Source organism: Bradysia coprophila, chromosome X (assembly GCF_014529535.1).
Source record: "Bradysia coprophila strain Holo2 chromosome X, BU_Bcop_v1, whole genome shotgun sequence".
NCBI classification, from domain to species: domain Eukaryota; kingdom Metazoa; phylum Arthropoda; class Insecta; order Diptera; family Sciaridae; genus Bradysia; species Bradysia coprophila.
Window position 1 is genome coordinate 9,599,206 of NC_050737.1, and position 16,484 is coordinate 9,615,689.

A 16,484-nucleotide genomic window follows, 5' to 3' on the forward strand; every position below is an offset into this window, starting at 1 on the left:
CAAAATCTATTTATGTTCACCATTTGCATTCACACTTTACATTTAAATAGATTGTGAATGTATTTTGCCGGAAAAACTCCTTTCAGCTAAAAAATGTAACTGGAAACTCGTCCACGATATTACTAATACCAATACTAATACATATCGGTAAACGTATGTACAAGTTTACTAATTTAAATTTATATCCCATATAAAGTCCGTTACAGTTAACGTAATAAACGACGATTACGTGTGTAAAAATTTTCGGTCATCAGACGAGTAAAGGTGACGCAAGTCTTCCTATCTACCACCCGAGGGAATGATAATACAATTCAATGAACGATCTCATTACTTTAAAACGTCGCAGTTCATTCCCAGGAGATCTTTCTCAAAGCTTCCGTTTTGTTTTTACTAAAATTGCGTTTTCCAGTTATAATTGTAGTTATTTCTATGTAATTCTTGATAAATAAGTAGAAATCGACTCTGCGTTTTTTATTTGTGCGATGGATAAATAGGCGTCCCAGACCTCCTAAAACCTCCCAAAACTACTAAAATTTGAAAATGCTCCCAAACTCTTCTAAAACTTCTGAAATGAAACTTCGCAAATCTCAATAAACTCCTGTAAATCAGGATCAAGATCAATACAATCAGTCGATGAATAAAATAACAAAAAAATTCGCGCTTTTAATTTTTTCGATCTCATTAAAGCGTTTGTTCTTGATAATTACTAATAATTGATTTGAAATAATATTCTAGAAGATGTTAAATGTTGATTTATTATCTAAACAGCTACTGCCAATAATAATAATAATATTCTTAGGAAAACCATTTCGAACAGACTCACCATTTTTGAACTAAAAATGATTTTTTTTTTAATAGAAGTTGTACAACAACCAATTGTACAACAACTATCAAAACAACGTAAAAGATAAAATGATTTTTATTTAGTTCTAAACTGACGTACGGTTGTCATAGCTCGATCAAATCGTAAAACATGTTGGAAAACAGACGGTTCTTGAATTCCATTTGGAATTATACCTTCTAAATTAGCTGTCACAATTACATATGATCAAAATATTAATTTTTGTATGATGAGAGTCTCGTTAACTTTGACTCCATCTCAGAATCGGACAATCCAACTATTTTTGACTTTTTTATATTCTATGGACTACCAACTTTAACCTAATGGAAAAAAATGTAAAACGCCCAAAATTGAACTAAGAGCTTTTTGGTAACTTTAGATGACTACAGTTTTTCTAGATAGATCCTTTAACAATCCTGTAAAATCGGCCACCCCCAAAAACCTATTCTAAAAGTATGCTACAGCGTGACTTTTAATTTTGCTGTTTACTTAAACGAAGAAGACAATACCGAAGGAAATCAACGAATGTTACAATAAATAGAGACTTCCCAGCAATAGCTATTTGTACAAGGAAACGTAAAATGTATTCTTACCAGCGAACGAAAGCTCCTAAAAATATCCTACAACCTAAGTCTAAAAATCTCCTAAAACTCCTAAAACAGGAGGATTTTTGAAGCGTAGTCCACAAAAAACTATTATCGCTAGATGTCGAAAACCGCGTTCTATAGATATTTACGTCACAAGGACGAAAAAGTTGAAAAGTCTAGTTCACAGATAAAAATATGGGATTACAATTTTTAGGTCCGAGTGGATTAAATTTTTAATATTTGCTAGAAATTGAAAAAAATAAATTCCTTCAGTGATTAAAAGTAGGACTAAACAACAATATTGGGGATTGCACGATGATACTGTTGCTTAGAATTTTCCGTCTATAATTTGATTGTCTTGAAATCTCGCTTTTGTGTTATTTTAGTTCTAACACGATTTACGAATAAGATGTGAGAAAATTTAATTGAAACGGAATTTGGTCGTAAAATGTTTCAATTGGACTACTGATGCTTTATTCTGCCTTGCGATACCATACTACGCATAAAAGTTTCAAGTCGGTTGGTAAAGATACTACAGTTTCAATAATTAATTAAATCAATGTAGACATTACAAAGATAGTATAGATAAGATATAGATTTACCATGGGAAAACACACGTTTTCGAATTTAAATTTCAAGAGAAAGCCACGTGGTAAGATCGTCGACTGGAGTGCAGGAGGTCCCGGGTTCAAATCTCGTCAGGTAAATAAAAGAAAATAATTTCTGTTTAATTTAAACATTTCTTATTCCAGATTCACAAAAAAGCTTCTTCTCATATCAGACGTTTAGATATTTAAAAACACCTAAAAAACTATAGTAAGTAGTTGGTAGTTGGTACTTTACAGAACTATGAATAAAAAGATGAAAAGTCAAGTTTTTGTGTGAATTTGTTTGAGCCGAGAAGTGGACTCTGACTGGTCCATTTGTATAAATAAGTGGAATTAATATGATAATTTGAGGTACGATGGTGCAATGAAAGTATAAAACAAGGTATTAAAATTTCAAAACCTTGGTATAAAACTGGTATGGCTGTAAGATGAACAGGTGAAGACACTCACGAAGGCGGGTGACATCAAATTTGTGATCGTGTGAAAATTTAACTTGAAATCTAATTTTTTCTTAGTTAAGTTGAAATCGTCATATGTAAAATTTCACAAACCTATTGAAGTTCAATAGCTACAACAGTCGACTACAATTCACATTGGAAGAAGAAAACAACAACCGAATTGCATTTTTAGATGTTCTTTGCATCCGTGAAGGACAATCTGTCAAAACTGATTGGTATCACAAATCAACCTGGTCAGGCAGATATCTAAATTACCGATCACATCTCCCAATGATTTACAAACACAACACAATTTCCATCCTCACGCAAAAGATTCTAGAATTAGCTGACATCGAATTTCATGAAGCTAACTTTGAGCTGCTGAAGAAAACGCTGATGGATACCCGAAAAAACTGATAATCGATGTAATGAATGCGACGGCTGAGAAACATAAGATGAAATCCAACCAAGATCAACACTACGAAACCAAAGATCTGAGCAATTTGGTGGCAATTCCGTATGTTTCAGGACTATTCGAAAACCTGAAAAAAGAACTGGGAAAACATGACATCAAGGCAGTGACAAAGCCCGACAACAACCTAAAAATGTCAGTCTTCAGCCAAATCAAAGACAAAACCCCCATTCTTCAACAATCGAATGTGGTATATGAGGTTCCTTGTACCTGTGGCAAAACATCTCAAAAACTTGGGAAACGAATGCATCAGCATGACTACCACATCACCACAAATGACAAAACACACAGTGGATTGAGTGAACATGCGATTCAAACAGGACACAAACCTAGATGGAGTCAAGTCAAGATAATTCACAAAGAAAAGAACGGACATAAATTAAGCATCTTGGAAAGTATAGCAATCAAAACAACGGCATCGAATCTGAATAGACAACAAGACAGCCAGTACCTTCCTGTTGCTTACAGTAACATCATCTAATCCGAAAGAGACCAGTCGATGAAAAAATCTTCCAAAAAAGTCCTGTCATGTAAACCCTCTGAAAAGGGGAGAAAATCAGCTGTGATAATGTGTCAATGAACCTATAATGTTGATAGTAAACAAATAGCAAGTGTAACGTAAATTTAGACGAAATTCCAATCAGAATTTATTAATAATTCAAGGTAAAATTGTTCTAATTCCCGTGTGATATTAATTGTAAGGAAATTTGATTGTGTTTCTAGCCATTGATAATGCCTACGATGTGTAGGCGAAATATTTGGCAATAAAATCAACAAAAATTGAGCGATTCGAGACAAAACAAAGAATTCACAAACCTAGTTGGCGTTACAGGAATATTTTGATGCCATCGCCTTCATGACCACCTCGAGATAAATGTCTTAACCTGTTTTCTCAGAACCTTGGTATGGTTGACCGACTGATTTATCTTCAACGCACACACAATAAATGTCAAAATACTTCTGTGTATTTGTTTTGGACGATTGTTTTTAGGCAATTTCGCGAGTGGTAGCCCGAACGAAGTGAGTGGTATCAAAAAAAATAGTATGAACGACTCGGGACAAAAATAAAAAAATTCAACCGTGTGCGAGAGTTGGAGCCCGCCCCTTGTCATTCAATGTACTATTACACTCGCCAAACCATGAAAACACTGAATATCACGGGTCAAAAATTATCGGAAACCACACTTTTTTAGTTCTCTCTCAGCAGACCTTGCAAACAGATCTAGGGATCCAGGCGATGTTTTACTTAATGGTGGAGTTTGTTCATGTTATTCGTCAAAGAGAGAAATTTGATACGAGGTCGGAGCTTACTCTCCGTATCAAACGAGTAGTGTGATGCACATCGAACGATCAACTCGTTCGGCTTTATATCGCATATTTTCGGTTTTGTTTTTATTCTCATTCTCCTTCTATACATTCAAGTTCAACCTTGAACGGTGTGTATTATATTTGGTTTTGTGTATTTCATGGTGTGACGAGTGTAAAATTGTGTGCATCCCAGGATTGAAACCACTCAATCACAGTATATGTGTGAATTCGTATATCACGAGAATAATTTTTGCATACGTATGTATGATTCGTCTCGACGAAACATACATACTTATGCAAAAATTATTCTCTTCCCTCTTGGTATACGAGTTCATACGTATACTGTAATCAAGGCTGTAAACTTTAACCCAAAGTTTACAGCCTTGACTGTAATTTCGTGGTTTCAATCCAAGTGATGCAAATAACTAATGTATAATAGTTTTCCGGCCTAGACCTAAGCATTTTGACATTCTGTTTTTTTTTTTGGAACCCCCACCGTACGATTTAGTAAGAAGAAAAATCGTGAAGTTTTATGGTTTACCATTTTAACGTGCCGTTATTGTTGATTTTTTTCCTTATCGAATCTGAGGTATAAGCACAACAAACGATTGTGTCACCACAACCAAAGCCATTTTTGTTATTTTCGTTTAAGTGTTTTTTATGTATATAAAATGACCAACACGATAAGTGAATTGAAATCCACGAGCAATATTACCGACGACCTTGGTAGTATGGTCAACAATCCCACATTTTCGGATGTGACTATCAATTTCAAGTATGAAAAGGCAACATTTTTCGCGCATAAGTTGATATTGAGCATCAAAAGCATCGTTTTCCTCAAAATGTTTACGGGACCCCTTGCTGTCACAGACATTTGCATCGAAATCGAAGTGTGTAACTCAAGCGAATTTTTGGAAATCTTAAAATTTTGCTATACGAATCGTTTGACCTTAACTGAGGACAATGTGATTGGTATTATGACAGCTGCCCACTACTACGACATCCAGGGCCTAGAATTACAGTGTTGTGATTTTGCACTTAAATGTTTAAATTTGAGCAATGTGTGCCAAATTTTCGAAGCCAGTTATTTGTTCTACAATAAGCTGACGGTTAAATGTTTGGTCATGCTGGACGACAACATGTCTACGATAATACAGCAAGATGACTTTTTGTATTTATCGAAACCGTGTTTTCAGACGTTACTTGCAAGAGACTCGATTGCTGTGAATGAATACGATTTATTTCTAGCTGTGCACAAATGGAATGCTTACAACTCCGAAAGCAATGACATTTTCAAGTTGATTCGATATCCAACTATGACTGTGTCAGAGTTTCATCGATGTTGCGAAATTGATCCCAGCATTTTAACGTCAGAAAATATTGATAACATCACACGGTACATAGAGGCGGGAGTTGAGACACCGGACTTATCGTTTTGCACTCGTAGACGCGAAGTTTATGTTGACGCAGTTTTAGCATTTAGAAATGGCGATGAGGAATACATATTTTACTGGTATGATGAATTTGATCAAAGGAAAATATGTTTTTCCGTCAACAGCAAAGTTAAAATTACTCGCTTCCAGTTCGTTACTTCCAAATTCAACGCTTACAACTTTTTGTTCGACTTAATTTGCTATGGCGTTGAAGTGTCGACTTTTAACGGTGCAATTCTCTACACATACAGAGATTCAACATCATCGATTCATTGTGCCGAACCAATTGAATTGGTTCCACATGTTCGACATACTCTGACATCAACGGTATCGTGGAAACATAATCATGACATTTTGAGAAATAGCTTTTATCCAGACGACTATTGCATATTTCGTATGTCCGATGCACTAGATTTTAATGTTTTGCATAACTCGAGTGATGATGATGGACAGGATAATGTTGGGCCGTTTTGTATATTCGGATGCAACGCTGATTGGTCAACTTCAACTTTTATTTCTAAAATCTCGTACAAAGTTTTAAAGTAGCATTTACTATGCTAAGCACAAATGGAGTTCTTTGGCACTCAATGTAGTTGCCGGACAATGATTTTCAAATAGGTCGAGCCAGGGACTTTCATTTACAATATAAATTTTCAACTATAAATTCAACAGATCCGCCAAATTGGTAAGTTCAAAAAAAATGTTTTTTTATTTTTTTTTAGGAAACGTTGAGTCAGGCTTCAGTGCCAAAAAAAAATGAAATTAATTTTTCCCTTGCCGTTTCGGATTCCTTGGTCAATTCTAAGTACAGCCTGGACCAGGCCTTGCAAAACAAAAACAAAATGAAAATTCGACCCATCCTATACAGTACCCACCTACTCTAACGAATTCTCAAATTTTAAACAAAAAAAAAAACTTTTTAACGTAAAAATGGCTGAAATCACAGCACTGCTACTAGCATGAACACGGAATTGACAAGTGTCAAATTTGGAGGCTTTAGTGATACGAGCTATCGCTAAGGATTGTTTGTATTGTATGTTTTAACTCATACAACGAAAGCAAGTCATCTATCTGTACAACAAAAACGCAGTGCCTACTGTGATTTCATCAGCCTCCAAATATTTTATATGTTCATGCTAGAAGCAGGGCTGTGCCGAAATCAAACGTATTTTCTAGTGGACTTTTGTCTATCTACCTAAAAAGGTTTTGGTCCCTAGAAGCTAGTTAATTTGTTAGTTTAATTGAGTCGGATTCTCTTAATGTCTTTCCAGCTGAGTGATAGGACATATTTTGTGTTTCTTTTGTTTCTAGACTAATGCAGGTTTTAGCGTGGTCCGCATGATTGATGTTTTGCCAGTTCTTCTTAAAAGCTACGCACTTCAAGCACTGGACAGTGAGTAACACAACCGTAAAAAACTCTATAAAAAAAACCATTTAATACAAAATAGTACTCTATTTGGCAGCTATCGATCATAGTATATGATCACTTTTACTTGAAGTGCGTTGCTAAAGCCGAAGTCAAACAAATTCTTCGACGCTTTTTGTGGATAGTGGGGGATGATCAAAAACCGAAATTGCACTTATCTTACAGTAATTTCTCCAAGAACGTGAAACGTAAAAGGTAGTGCGGGGTGTCATTAGAAAGGTAGTTGCGTGTACTTTCGGAGCAAATGACTGTAAAATTTTATCTGTAGAGACATAACCTCTTTAATATTTATATGAAAATCGATCTCTATGGATGAAATCGTGTTCGTTCGGCCAGTGAAAATTCGTGTTTACAGTTACTTGGAACAAACTTATTACGTTTAAAATTCTTTCACACTGAGCAGTCAACGCAGTTCAAGCATAAGTGGTACTCTAAATAGGGTACTGAAAGTTGCCAGTGTGTCCCACAACTGTAAAAAACCATTTCATACGAAATAGTCCTCTATTTGGCAGCTGTCGACTATGATCACTGTTGCTGAATATCTAGCGGTTGCATCCGAAACGCAACGTAAACATCAAAAAACTGGTTTCCCTGATTACCGGGCAAGCACTAACTAATATTTGTAAAAAGTTTGTTTTTGCATTAAAACTTTCTAGAGAACTCGCTGAGTCGGACTACGAAATCCTGAAGCCCGACTAGATGTTTTCGAAAATTTGACTCATCCAACACTCTTATCATCAGTTATGGCATTCATATCAATCCCAATCCGAACTTATTGTCGATAAAAATGTGCAAATTCCTGCTGAAATGCATCACTTTTACTGCCATATCAAATTATGTGCTCTGTGAACTCTTGGTAAATTTCTTACAATATTCGAATGCAACGAAACACAGAAGAAACGTTCTTTAACGTATGTGTGTGCCGCTTATCGGTAAAACTAAACAGCAAAACATAAAATAAAACAAAAGTTCATCGCTGTTTCTCATTCAGTTATCTTACGAGTGTGTATACGAAATAAGTCAAGTAAGTAATCGAATAAATGAGAATTTATTGCTGCGAAACGTTGTGACTGTGGTAGATACTCTATATAGGATAAAGTGACATTAAAAATGTTTTTTTTTGTATCGGCGAAACATATAAATAGCAACAAATCGAACAGGACTAAAATATACGTCAGGATCAGAATGGGAAAAAATCAAATTGTCTGAACCGACGACAGTAAATTGATTGATTTAATGCACCGTAAAATAAAACAGTTTACAGTGTTGCGGGGGAAAGGGGTTAGCCACTGCACAAATATATATTTGCCTCATTTGCGTTCGAATTTGTATCTGTAGGTACATGCAAAATTATGGTTTCAAGAGGTAACAATGTTTCTCTTATCTCTGAAATGGTTCAGCTGAGATTAATGGAAAATTTATTTATTTTCGTAAATTAGTTACAGTAAAATGAACCGATGAGATTATGTGAATGGTTTTGGATTGGTTTAAGGACGATATATAGTAGATTCATCGAAATTTAGAGATGATTGAATGTTCTGGACCATTGCTATTACAAATTCGTGTCACTGTGTCATGAACCGATTTCCAATTTTTTTTTTTTAAATTTATTTATAGAAATGGCTTCCAACATCAAGATTTCAACTCATGTTCTAGATACATCGCGAGGTCGTGCTGCGGCTGGAATCAGTGTAAGAAGACAAACTTGCTGCATTTCCCATTCTGATATTAACGAGAAAATCGTTCACTCTTGCTGTTAGGTTTCCATTACAAAACTCAGCGATGGCCTATGGACATCAGTTGGGCAAGGTGAAACGAATCAGGATGGACGCGTAAATTTAGTTGATGGCAGCAATTACACTCCGGGCACTTATAAATTGCACTTCGAAGTCGATAAATATTTTAAAACTCATGGAGTCGATGCTTTTTATCCGTTTGTTGAGGTGAGAAATTTGGGAGGGAAAAGTATTTAGTGAACGAGTGGCAATTTCAAAATTTTTATTTCAGGTCACTTTTAATGCTGTTGAAGGTGAAAAATATCACATTCCAGTCCTCTTGAATCCGTTCGGTTACACAACGTATCGTGGAACGTGAATATGTTAATGACACCAATTTGAATGCCGCAATTTGATGTTTGGAATTTATTTTTACAATAAAATGAACTTGAAAGAGGTCAGAGTTTTACTCACAGAAAGTGATAACCGAGTTGAGGATTACAGACACTAAACCAGAGAAATCCACACAAAATTTCCATCATAAATTGTATGTGCAGTGTGTATCCCACAAAAACCGCAATTATGGTGAATATCGGGTCGCTGAATCTTTTAGCGAATTCGCGAATTATGGTTGTTGACAGTGATTCGCGATAGACTTTACTAATTTCGTTGCAACCACCTTTACGTCAATTAATTTTGTAACGTTTCGCCAGACTAAGTCAGGAATCATTGTGAAGAGGACACTGTTTGATTGCTACATTTATATCAACACTCCCAATCAATTTGCCTCCTGATGACAAACGATTGATTGGGCGGCAGCACAAGTCAGACTTCCATCGATGAACATATTTGGGAACTCCGGGGAAATCGATTCCGACACACATTTCAAGGAGATCAAAGTAAATCTTTGGAAACACAATCCGCAGCACCCCAGAAAATGCAACCGGATCCCTTTAGCACAAAGATTGAAAATTGAAAATAATGTGACGAAGGTGCCCGCTCTCACTTTTATTCAGCTCGACGAATTGAAATGAAACTGACCGAAAAGCACTTAACGCTTCAGGTTCCATTTGAATTCTAATTGAGGCGTAATTTTGATTAGATTTAATTATTTAGATGCAGCAGTAGTTGGAGCACGAAGATCACTTAAATTCCTATCGAGCTAAGCAGAAAACTGGATTGATTAGGAGAATCATTCAAATTACTAAAATCCAAACGATTTTGAATGAGAACTCGATACGGCTGAACTGAGCTAAGCAATCAGTCTCCTTACTTTCAGATATAATTACAAAAAGAAAACTACGAGCTGGCTGGCCGCATAATGTTACAACTTAACAACACCGCCTTCTGAAAGCATTGACACAAAATTATTTCTTCCACTTCGTACACCATCATTCACTGGTAATTATGTTGTGTCAACACTAGAGAATCTTCTCAAAATGTTCCAGAAATGTCCTTGAGTGTTTCCACATGTCAAGTAGTGCAAGCAGCAATGTTGTGAAAATGACACCCCTGGTTCTCCATTCTTTCGGTGTTGCTAAGTAACGTCTGAGATCTGACGAAATGTGACAAAAAAAGGCCACCACTTCATCGAAATCCTTCAGTCGGTGATTGTGTGGATTTGTTATCGTTATACGTGATTCAGGTGGATTGTATGTTCTCGGCCACTATACCTTTCATTGGCATTGCGTCTTTTATCGCAAGAATTTCAACAAGTCAAATGATTCGGCAATTGAATGGTTACAACTGTATGGACGGTTAGTGAAAATGGCTCTCTGTTTTGTCTATCCATCAGGCATTTATTTTCAGAAGTATTTCATCCACAACAGAAAATTAATTCAAAGAAATTTGTTTTTATTTTATTACTTATTATCAACAGCGTTACATTGTTGTTCAACGACACACAATCCACCGATAAATCGACTAGCGAATGATGGGACGTTTTAGATGTGCACAGGAACATGGACCAATAACTGGGCTCGATCACGAAACACTGCCGAACACATTTCACACGTAAACACATCATCACTGCTAAACGAAGCTTCCGCTTCAATTTTTATATTTAACGGATCACCGAGCGACGATTCGATTGATTTGCTTAGTTTATCGCCGGTCGACGAATGCTTTTCCACGCCATACCGACTGGTTGGCACGGAATTGCGTTTAGACGTTCGTTTTGATATCGTCGGTGGTTGAACATCGGACGTAATATATTCGTCATTTGATTCCCGGGACTTGATGGGTGAACGGAAAATTTCCTCCAGATCGTTGACGACCTCGGGGAATTTCAGATGTTTGCGTGACGATTCCAGCAGCAAATCCATGTCATCTTTCACGTAATGATTGGAATTCTTCTGCTTCTTTTCGTTACGTTTCGATATCCGCGTCGGAGTCGTTTCATGTACATCTTTGGCCGACGTACGTGTGATCAGCGTTCTCGTTTTCCGTTTTCCATCCTCGACTGGCACTCGCATCTTTTGCGTATGGATCATTTTTGGTCTAGATGTGTGCTGCGACTGTTGGTCGGGCTTCGATGACCGTTTTCGAACATTTGGTTTACTATTCTTTACTGGCTTGCTACTGATGCTGCTGCTACTGCAGCTGGGCACTACTAACGAATCGATTGATTGCAAATCATTGTCAATGCTGTTGAATGGATTGATGAAATTGTCGTTGAATGACGACATTTTAGTGTCTCGCATTGATGGAGATTTGATTTTGATTGGTTCCCGTTTGATTGGTTCGCGTTTTATTTGTTGCGTTTTCATGATGTCCACCATACCGTACTCGTTTTCATACCCGTCTTCGTAAGTGGTCGACTGATTCATAGTCTCATCGTCCGAGTAGTCGGACTTAATGTGTTCGTTGCGCAAACGCTCCAATTCATGGGGTTTCAGTTTGCGTCTACGCTTGTACTTTCTCGGGCCAGTCTGTAAGGAAGGAAGGAAAATTTGAAACTTCAATTTGCTGGAAATCAATGCGACAATTTGTTGTAATGGTCTCGGTACATGAAAGTGGCGCTAACACTCGTCTCTTAACAATCTACATTTTCACCTCCTATCCTTTCGTTCAAGAAATTAAGCCAGGGAAAATATTAACGAGAAGTCTCTAGTATTTGTACTTGACTTCAAAAACCCGCTACTGTACGCGCTACGAATGGTTTCCTTGTCGGTTCATAAGCTTTAGCTCAAGAGGAGTCGTAACTCTAGAGGAATCGTAATTCTTCTCGTTTTAAGGATCGATCCCTTGAAGATAGAAAACTCGCTGTAACTTTCGTAGTCATAAGTCCTAGCGTGTCGTAGGTCCTAGGCTCTAAAGTGTCCTAAATCAAATACAAAGAAAAAGTGATGTACTGACCGGTGGCTGTCGTTTCATTGCGGTATTCATGTCCGAATGTTCAATCAGATGTTGGATCAATTCACTCGACGTCGCAAACAAATCAGTGCATACGGTGCAGTAGAACGGAGTCATTGTGCTACCGTTTTTGGTGTCTGGACCAGAATGATGCGATCGAATGTGTTCTCTCAAAACGACGCGCTGATTGAAGGCTCTTGGACATACGGGGCAAGCGTACGGCTTTTCGCCGGTATGTATGCGCTCGTGTTTGCGCAGTGTACCTAACAACAAACGAAAATAATTCAGTAACAATGGCGGGAGACACTGGGAACGGTAAATTTCAACGCAGTACCTCCATCTGCGAATGCTTTCCAGCAAAATCGGCAGCCATATGGACGTTCGCCGGTATGAATACGAGTGTGAATCTGTTGCGAACTCCTCGATCCGAACGTTTTGCCACATTCTTTGCACGGAAATTGACGTCCCGATACATTTGTATGCGAGTGGCGATGATTCATCAGCGACCGGCCGTCGGGAAAATCGTCTCCGCATTTGTCGCATGTGACCGATTTATTGCGATGAGATTGCATGTGGCGTTTGAGTCGTGCTTTGTTGTGAAACGTTTTGCCGCACATCGAACAGGAATGATTTTTCTCGGTGGAATGTTCCCACGAGTGTTTCATCAGTGACTTGTTGTCCCGACACTTTTTACCACATAATTTGCAAGTATTTTCGTTGATCTCGCTGTCATGCACATTCAAAATGTGCTTTTTGATGGTCATTTCATCCAGAAACGTTTCGCCGCAAAGCATGCATTTGAACGGACTCCGTGCATGCACCTCGGCGTGGGCTAACAGGTCTAAAGCTTCGATGAACGATTCACCGCAAACGTTACAACAATGTTGCGTTGTTGTATGCACATCATCGCCGTAGTCATGTTTGATGTGCGTCTTTGTGTGCCGTCGCAACAAGTCTGGACGATGAAATGACATGCCGCACACGTTGCAATAGAAATCGCCGTACTTCGAATCCGTTTCCGAATCGGAGTAGTCTCGTTCGTTTTCCGGTTCATATTCGGAATTACTATCCGCACCGGCATGCTGCAGTTTTTGATGTTCACGCAGCAATTGTAGGTCCCAAAATATTTCACTACAACTGTCACACTCATATATCGAGTCGCCACCGTGCATCTAAATAATGAAATTTTCGGTTGGATAAGAATTTGATTGCCTCGGTTCTGATTTGCACGAAATTTACCTTTGAATGGGACAGTAGAGCCTTTTCTCTGGCAAAGCTAACGCCACATTTTTGGCACACAAATGGACGACTTGGATCAATGACTGGGTATCGCTGTTCTTGCTCCTCTTGCTGTTGTTGCACTTCCATGACGAGTTGAACGTCATCTTCATTGAATTCTTGCTTCGGTTCTTCGATTTTAATTTTCCTTTTCTTTGGAGACTTTGGTGCTTTGCGACCTTTCGCTTCTTTACGAGGTGATGACTGCAGTAAAACTGAAATCAAAAGCGAACACTCTCGGATGATAAGACATTCAGTACGAATGAGTACTGATAACGCAATATACCTTCACTTTCGGGAACCTGGGCGTGAACTTTCAAGTGGGTCAGTAAGTCGTGTCTTCGTATGTACCGAGCGCCACACAAGTTACATATGTGCGGCCGATCGTTTTTATGCGCTACCATGTGGTTCATTAAATTTGTCTTTTTCCGGAAACGACGGCTACAGAAATCACACGGATAAGGCCGAGACGTGGTATATTCGTCCGGATCGGTTGGTAATGGCACATCGTCCTGATCTATTTGATTTGTATGTCCAATTTGATCGACTGGTATTTCAACTCTGTAAACACTTGGAATTGTTAGGAAAATTTTAGGAGGCAATGAGACTTTTCACGGTTGTCCTATTAAATAACCCGGTAAAGCCAGACAAAGAAATCCTAATGAATCTCTAAAATTAAACTTAAACAGCAGAACATGCAACAGGTTCACCACATCGGTGAAGTGCAAGAAACAAGAAAATAATCTCGATGCTTTCAGTGTTGGGCTTCCGATTTAATAAAATGAACATCAGATTAAACACCAACCTTTCTTCGCCCTGCTGCTGCACCCAATCGTCCGTAATGACTTCCTCGGTCACCTCCTGACAATCAAAGTACTGATGCTCATTGTAATCCGCATTGTCGGCCTGTTCCACCTGCTCCTCAATTAAATCTCCCATCACTGCCACATTGCCGTCCTGTGCCATGTAAATCAAATTTTCCGCCGCAATTTGATCGAGACTGTTGGCAATTGCATTAATTCCCGTCGTTGGTATAATCTCCTCGCCCACCAAGTACTCCTCTTCGATGATGTCATCGTCAACTTCTTCGAACATTTCTTCGTTTGCTTCATCCGTTTCCGATTCGGTGACCCAATCTTGTCCGAATTCTTCTTCACATTCCATAATGTTGATTCGAAATTCGTTTTAGCACCACTGGAAAACGAAATAGTTTTGTGAATTTTCAGTTTGCCCAGTCATAAAAACATCGATTGTAGTCAAATCGGTTACGAGACAAAACAAACAAACAAAAAACCGGCTTCGGCGATTGTACAAATGGACCAAGAAAAGACGGGTGAAGGCGAAGGTCATTACATGTTTTAAATTGTAGATACGTATTGTCGTAAACGTTCAACCGAAAATGTTTTGACTGTGGTCTAAAAAGGTCACACCGATTACTTAGAACAGTAGTAGTAGTTAGTACAATTTTGATTTGTTTCACCAGTTGCGTTTGTTCTAAAGTCGTTCAAACTGAACGACTCTTTTTTTAGTTTTTGAAGAAAACGAAGAAAACCCAAATTTAGGCAATTGCCTAAAATCACTTTTTTGATTTGCAACTCTTAGAACATTTTTCATGTTGAAGTCTTTAAAATCAGGCCTGGTTGAACGGATTTTCAAACTATCGACGAACTTATACGTTAACAATATAAATTTGATATCACGATTAATGAATGCCATCACCTTGTTACAAGCGATATCCATTTTAAGTGACATAACAAATTTCTTCACATAGTGGGTATCAATGCACTTTAGAAATTGAATTGAATGAGTTTGGGTCACACAAAAGTGTTGTTTGGCAAGTAGGCTTTTTTCCGTACACACTGCTTGGTCATAAAAGTTGTGTCACAAAGTGAATAGCCGACACGCTAAATAAGGATTCAAGGATCTATCAAGGTGATATTTACTCTTCTGGCTAATTTTGTTCCTTTCCACAACAGTAATGCACGAAACAATAACACTGTTAATGTGCTGGCGATATTTCGTAACGCTAACACGGTTTTAGGCTCAAAATGGTCTGTCAACCAAAATGGTGACCGTTCATTTTGATTCTGGCAAAATTATCGTAAAGGCCGTATATATATTTGTTGAGGTTATGCTCGAATGAGGTTAAATTCATCAAAACAACTCAAAGATCATCAATTTACAAACAATCGGTTGACTCGACCGACCCTTTCGATTTCATTACAATCGTTTCGATTTCATTTGAACACATTTTTTCATGCCGAAAACTTACGTATCAAATTAAAACGCCATTTTTTCACACTAATTTTATCTTAATGTGTATTCACTGTATTGTGCATTCACTGTATTTCTTGCGAACGAGACACGAATTTAATGGTTCTTCAGACACTTGGCACTGGCATTTAGCAACATTTTTATGTTTTCTTTCTGTTAAATAATTAAAGGCAACGAACGCAAAATTCTAAAACTTTAATAAAAACGAAAAAAAAAGTTTTTGCCGCTGACAGGGCAATGCAAAGATGATGGCATGAAAAAGGATTCTCGACTTGACAACGATGAACGAAAATGAACAAAGTGTGGTATGCACATGACGCGTTCACTTGTAGGCATTAACAATTTTTCGAAAAAAAAACAACAACGAGGTTGTCACTACCGGATACGATTTGGTTTTTTGATTGTTTGATGTTTAAGATCACTGCACATAATTGGTGAAAAATGCTTGAAAAATATGTAGAACCACGAAAAATGCTTTCAGAATGTTGACAGAAAATCCTGCATTTTGCATGGTCTCATGAACTGTGTACTAGCCTTTTTGTAGCCTACTTCAGCCTACCAAGAACAAGTAATAAATGTATTACGAACGGGACATGAACTGGATAAATTACCTGAAACTCCAACCAGTGGGTCTAAGAGTGCATATTCGTTAAATAATGTGTTAACAAACAATTTTCCTTCTGTTCTCCGCTTACGAAATTGGTTTTGACAGTCACCAACAGTGTTGTCCGCAAAAAATGGTTTTCCCGTT

At 37.7% G+C, this 16,484-nt stretch overlaps 2 protein-coding genes across 4 annotated transcripts; one reads left to right on the forward strand and one right to left on the reverse strand.

Annotated features, from left to right (window-relative positions):
- Positions 1-8,449: 8,449 nt before the first annotated feature.
- LOC119080993 (5-hydroxyisourate hydrolase-like) lies at positions 8,450-9,283 on the forward strand. The gene is made up of 4 exons (XM_037189654.1): positions 8,450-8,477; positions 8,730-8,803; positions 8,873-9,055; positions 9,120-9,283. The coding sequence occupies exons 1-4, from the start codon at positions 8,465-8,467 to the stop codon at positions 9,204-9,206; spliced, it is 357 nt and encodes a 118-aa protein (XP_037045549.1). The 5' UTR covers positions 8,450-8,464; the 3' UTR covers positions 9,207-9,283.
- Positions 9,284-10,657: 1,374 nt separating this feature from the next.
- On the reverse strand, positions 10,658-16,017 carry LOC119080488 (zinc finger protein 420). 3 transcript variants are annotated; one of them, XM_037188902.1, is made up of 7 exons: positions 15,732-16,017; positions 14,265-14,653; positions 13,746-14,020; positions 13,421-13,674; positions 12,516-13,353; positions 12,185-12,444; positions 10,658-11,757 (listed from the first exon to the last, which is right to left on the reverse strand). In XM_037188902.1, exons 2-7 carry the CDS (start codon positions 14,621-14,623, stop codon positions 10,771-10,773), a joined length of 2,973 nt encoding a protein of 990 aa, XP_037044797.1. In that variant the 5' UTR covers positions 14,624-14,653; positions 15,732-16,017; the 3' UTR covers positions 10,658-10,770. The 3 variants fall into 3 exon arrangements, with proteins under 3 accessions (XP_037044797.1, XP_037044780.1, XP_037044789.1); XM_037188885.1 differs by having other exon boundaries at positions 13,746-14,029; positions 15,732-16,006; XM_037188894.1 differs by lacking the exon at positions 15,732-16,017 and adding an exon at positions 15,403-15,543 and having other exon boundaries at positions 13,746-14,029.
- Between the last annotated feature and the right edge of the window lie 467 nt (positions 16,018-16,484).

Excerpts from the sequence above, each read along its gene's own strand:
- LOC119080488 (XM_037188885.1), bottom strand. The coding sequence starts at position 14,623 with ATGGAATGTGAAGAAGAATTCGGACAAGATTGGGTCACCGAATCGGAA. Across the intron at positions 14,030-14,264 it reads CAGCAGCAGGGCGAAGAAAG|TGTTTACAGAGTTGAAATAC; the intron begins GTTGGTGTTTAA and ends AACAATTCCAAG. Across the intron at positions 13,675-13,745 it reads CCAGGTTCCCGAAAGTGAAG|TTTTACTGCAGTCATCACCT; the intron begins GTATATTGCGTT and ends TTTTGATTTCAG.
- LOC119080993 (XM_037189654.1), top strand. Across the intron at positions 8,804-8,872 it reads GTGCTGCGGCTGGAATCAGT|GTTTCCATTACAAAACTCAG; the intron begins GTAAGAAGACAA and ends TCTTGCTGTTAG. Across the intron at positions 9,056-9,119 it reads CTTTTTATCCGTTTGTTGAG|GTCACTTTTAATGCTGTTGA; the intron begins GTGAGAAATTTG and ends TTTTTATTTCAG.